This window comes from Belonocnema kinseyi, chromosome 3 (genome assembly GCF_010883055.1).
Source record: "Belonocnema kinseyi isolate 2016_QV_RU_SX_M_011 chromosome 3, B_treatae_v1, whole genome shotgun sequence".
NCBI lineage: Eukaryota > Metazoa > Arthropoda > Insecta > Hymenoptera > Cynipidae > Belonocnema > Belonocnema kinseyi.
In genome coordinates, this window is record NC_046659.1 from 60,719,637 (window position 1) to 60,725,016 (window position 5,380).

At 33.4% G+C, this 5,380-nt stretch overlaps 1 protein-coding gene across 1 annotated transcript; it reads left to right on the forward strand.

Moving 5' to 3' along the window:
* Positions 1–1,308, forward strand: LOC117169847 (facilitated trehalose transporter Tret1-like). The gene has a single exon (XM_033356356.1). It carries the CDS (start codon positions 1–3, stop codon positions 1,306–1,308), a length of 1,308 nt encoding a protein of 435 aa, XP_033212247.1.
* The last annotated feature ends 4,072 nt before the right edge of the window (positions 1,309–5,380 follow it).

The window sequence follows — 5,380 nt, forward strand, 5'->3', positions numbered from 1 at the left end:
ATGATTGGACTTGGTGCTGCTGACGTTTGGACATCTCCAGCCCTGCCTCATCTGAAAAGTAATGAATCGGAAATGAAGATCTCTCCAGTGGAAGCTTCCTGGGTAGCATCCTTACTTCACGTGGGAGCAATATTTGGTTATTTTCTCTACCCTTACATGATGGACTCTATAGGACGAAAGTACACATTACTTTTCCTCTGTATTCCTCAAATAGCTTCATGGATCACAACAATCTTAGCCAGGGACGTTTACACCCTTTATGCGTCAAGAACCATCGGTGGATTAGGTTATTGTGCAGCATGTGCAGTACAAGGAATTTATATATGTGAAATTAGCTCAAAGAACATCCGAGGAATTTTACTTCTCTTTTCAGAAGTGAACTATCAAATAGGCACTTTGATGCTTCTGATAATAGGTGCATTATGTTCCTACAAGCACATGAACTTATCGATGCTTTTAGCGCCTCTCCTATTTCTCCTAACATTTATTTTTATGCCAGATACTCCGCATTATTATTTAAAAAAAGGGAATGATAAACAGGCTCTCGAGAGTATCTCGAGACTGAGAGGCACGAAAAATATAAAGATACTCGAACCTGAAATTGTAAAAATAAAAAACGCTATAATCGAAGGGCAAGAGTCAAACGAAAATGCGATTAGACAATTATTTGTGAATAAACGTTATCGAAGAGCTTTATTGATTGTACTAATTGCAAATGCAACTAAAGGACTTTCAGGTTCATTTGTGATTGGTACTTACACTGAGCAGATTTTCACCGATAGTGGATTTACATTAGCACCTGAATATTCCACAATTATAGTTGCAGTTGTGAAAATAATTGCAGGACTTATAGGTTCGCAATTAATAGAATACGTTGGAAGAAGAGTCTTGTACCTCTATTCTGGAATTGTGGGATCTTTTTCTCTGGTAGTAGTAGGATTATTCTTTTTTCTTAAATTGTATCTCAAAATAGATGATCTTTCTGCAATAGGTTGGCTGCCACTTTTTGGGTTAGCATCTTTTCAGATAGTATCTGCTGCCAGTTTAAACCCGATACCGGTTGTTCTCATACTAGAACTTTTTCCGACTGAAGTCAAAAGTCTTGCTTCGGCTATAGCATTTATTGTTTTTGAACTTTTTGTATTTTTTATTACGTTTATCTTTAATGGATTCAATGAAATAGTAGGCATTTACACCACCTTTTGGATTTATGCAGCTGTCTGTATTACTGGAACTTACACTATCTTCTGCATCACACCTGAGACTAAGGGAAAGACTTTGGAGGAAATTCAAGAGTTGTTGGATTAAAAAATGATGACTTATTGTTTATCTCTTGTTAATATATTGAAACTGATTTTTGTATATAGAGTGACTTTTTTCTATCTATTCTTTAACTTTTCTCTTATATAATAGAAAACGCTGGGAAAGTTATTTCCACTTTTCCCTGCGTCTGAGGATAGATTCTATCCTGGCCTGATAACTTTGCAAAATGTTTTTAATTTTATTCGTAAGAGCATTGTACGGAGGATGTGCTGACTTGGATTCCATCTCTATAATAAAGTAGGTTCCAACTCCTTTGAGTTTTTAGTAAAATAGTGGCTGGTCCATTATTAATAATGGTTATGTGCGAGCTGATTCTCACGTAAAATTGAATAAACAAATAATCCTACCATTCCCGCCCATTTTCTTAATTTTGTTCTTTCTTTTTCTAAAATATAAATTAACAGTAAAATAAATGAGTTAATTTAATTAAAGTATACGAATATTTATCCCGACTTTTATGATCGGATTAATTAAAGTTTAGAAAAATAAAACAATATAACTTCGTTCGGGAGTGGGGTCCAATATTTTTTCTTCTTTAAGACGCAGTCTCTGAACTTTGTTTCTCTCGATGCAAACATATAACAATTTTTTATTTATTTTGAGATGAAAGATAATGCTTAGGAACTGCTTGTTTAATTTTTACACCTTTTTCAACAAAGTATACAGAACTAAACAATAATAAACCTATCTCAAATTAACCTAAGGAACTGCTTGTTTAATTTTTGCATCGTTTTCAACAAAGTATACGTAACTAAACAATGATGAACTGCTAGGTGTTTAAAAAAATCAAGGTTTTTATTGCTTAATACTTCCTTACGTTAGAAAAATGGGTTTATTACACAGGGCCACAAACTGGGTTTGGGAGTCTACTCGGATTCTAATAGGTATACTTTATGTTTTTGGGGTGGTTGAACACGAATCCATTCGCCGAATTGAGCCAGCACGTCACGATTTTTTGCAGTAAAATTTAAAAAATGGTTAAAAACCTGGAATTTCTGCATAAATTTCGTCCCCAAACCTACAAATCCCAAATTAACAAGCCCAAAACCCACAAACCTACAAACTCTAAACCCACAAAACACACAACCACAAGCTCCATATCTACAAACGTACAAACCTCAAACTAACAAACCATAATCCCACAAACCCTAAACCCACAAGCTCCATATCCACAAACGTTTAAACCCCAAATGAACAATCCCAAACCCACGAACAGCAAGCCCACTAACCCCAAATTAAACGAATTTCTCCTCCAGTAAAAATGCTTCGACTTGAGTTCGACTTGAATTGCCCCCAATAAAGACATGCTGAAGTCGAAAAGTTCGACTTCAGCATGTCTCAGTTATGAGACGGAGCCAGTCTTCAATTTATGTCTTTGAGACAAGTTTCTGTGTCTTCAAGAAATAAATTTATCTCTTGAGTCGAATTTTTATGGCTAATCTTTGTTAATGATTAAACAATCTTGTATATTTTTATAAAATATTTATATTCAATCAACTCATTTACTGATTATCATTTATATTATACTTGTTTCACGATGATACCGAAAATGTTGCTTGTTTTTACATATTTCTAACAGCTTAGGAGATCCTTCCAGAAAGTTACAATTTTTATTTTGTTGAAAAAAATTTTAAAGGGACCTACAGATTCCTAAATTTTTTAAATTAAAAATAAAATATTTAATAATTACAAATTTTTTATTGATCAATTTTAGTCTCATTTATGAGCCGAAAAAGGTTCTTATTGAGGCAGGTTTACTTGAGACAAGTAAACATCGTCTTAGCCAAGCCAAGGCTAGACTTGAGGCTGGTAAACGCCGTTTTACTTGCCGTGGCCATAAAAGTAAGACGAAGGCTTATGCCTTGGCTCAGTTTTGAGACGCAGCCAAATATCGATGTCTTGAAGAATTTAAGATATAACCAAGTCGAACTCAAGTCGAAGAATTTTTTGCGCGATCAAATCGTTATTATAAAATGTGAGGTATTTGGGTTTGTGGAGTTGAGATTGGTGGGTTTGTACGTTTTTGGATATAGAGCTTGTGTATTTGGAGTTTGTGGGTTTGGAGGTTGTTGGTTTGGGATTTGTGGGTATGTTGATATGGAGCTTGTGGGTTGGGGGGGGGGGGGGGGGGGGGGGGTAGGTTTGGGGTTTAGGGTTTTTGGGTTTGGGATTTATTAGTTTGTGGGTTTGAGACTTGTTAATTTGGGATTTGTAGGTTTGGGGACGAAAGTTATTCAGAAATTCCAGATTTTTAACCATTTTTTGAATGTTACTACAAATCCTGACGTGCTGGCTCAATTCTGCGAATGTATTCGTGTTCAGAGACCCCAAAACATAAAGTATATCTATTTGAATCCCAGTAGACTCCCAAAACCATTTTGTGATCCTGTGTCATTGAGACACAAACATTTGTAGTTTTTCTTTCATCATAAAGATTCTATAAACCAGTCGATGTTCAGTTTTCATTAAATTTGGTTTGAATACAAGGAAGTTTTCTTTTTGAAATTTAAAACAAAACCTGCTTTCAATATTTTTAGTTAGAAAAAATACCATCATAAAAATATTCGATGTGTACAGTAAAATCACCAATTCTTAGCACCTTAGCCTTATTAATGGCATGCCAAAAACCGAAGTGAATTTCTTTTATATTGGAAATATACTTTATTACCCTGAATAAGAATAATATGAATTCTATGTAAAAATTGTAGTAGAATTGGATTAACTAATACAAAACATGCTAAAAAATGTTTTATCTGTGAAATCAGAGAAGGGTGACAACAATTAGGGAGGGGGGGAGCAATAATTGGTGCTCTTACCCTATATGTTGTAGCAAAAAAATAAAATGCATATTTTATTAAGGGGTAATGGGAAAAAGTCAAAAAATTCATGGATATGAGAAAAAAATTTTCAAACAAATTGCAGCTGAGAAATATGAGATATAATAAAAATTATTTTTTAAATGAACAAAAATGTACAACTATATTATCTTTAGTTCTAATAAAGATATTAAAGTGATTCAAACTGCAAACTGTAACGGATGGACGGTAATCGCCCTTTCTTCGACCAGTTGTTCTGAATCCTTGGGTGGCACCTGGCACGTCCTCGGCAGCAAAAAAAGGATCCGGGCTATTTTGTGGTATTTATTTTCCATCAACGACAAAAAATTTCTAAAAATATCGTGATTTTCACAAAAAATAAGACTTTCCGGGAGATTGGAAATAATTACAGAGCCTATCCGTTACAGTTTGCAGTTTCAATTGCTTTAATATCTTTATTAAAACTGCAGATAATATAGTTGTACATTTTTGTATTTTTAAGCAATAATTTTTATGATATCTTAAATTTTTCAACTGCAAATTGTTTAAAACAGTTTTCCTCACACTCATGATTTTTTTCAAATTTTTCCATTGACCCTTGTATAAGAAATAATGCTCTAAACTTGACTGTTCTTAAATGTACCCCAATTCCTTACTTTTTTTTACATTTTTCAGTCTGCAAAGCACAACATTTTTTTTACATAAATTTCTTTAAGCGCATTTACGTAGAACACTTTAAGCAATCATATGACTATTTTTTATTGTGCAATATACCTTTAACAATATACCTTTAAGAAGTTATCATATACAACTGTTAGGCCTATAAAATTTTAGGAAAAATGCATTCAAAAAGCTGGGATACTAGATTCGCGAATCCACTTTTTCCGTGTATAATAAGCATTTTATTTTCTTAATAAAACATATAGGGTAAGAGCATACATTATTATTACCCCCTCACTCTCCCTAGCTACTTGTTGGCACCCTTCTCTGATTTCGCAGATAACACATTTTTTAGCATGTTTTCTATCAATTAATCCAATTCTACTATCATTTTTACATAAAATTCATATTGTTATTAAAATTTTTTTAATTTATCTGCTATATCACCAGAGATTGTACCTTACCGACAGCAGATCAATCCTCCAAACCATGAAGGCAGAAAATCTACACAATATCGATCAAGTTAAGAATCTTCAATAACAGAAAATGCTTAACATCTTAATAAGACTAGATGGAAAATA

Bases quoted from the DNA above. Each gene is read 5' to 3' on its own strand.
- LOC117169847 (XM_033356356.1), top strand. From the start codon at position 1: ATGATTGGACTTGGTGCTGCTGACGTTTGGACATCTCCAGCCCTGCCT.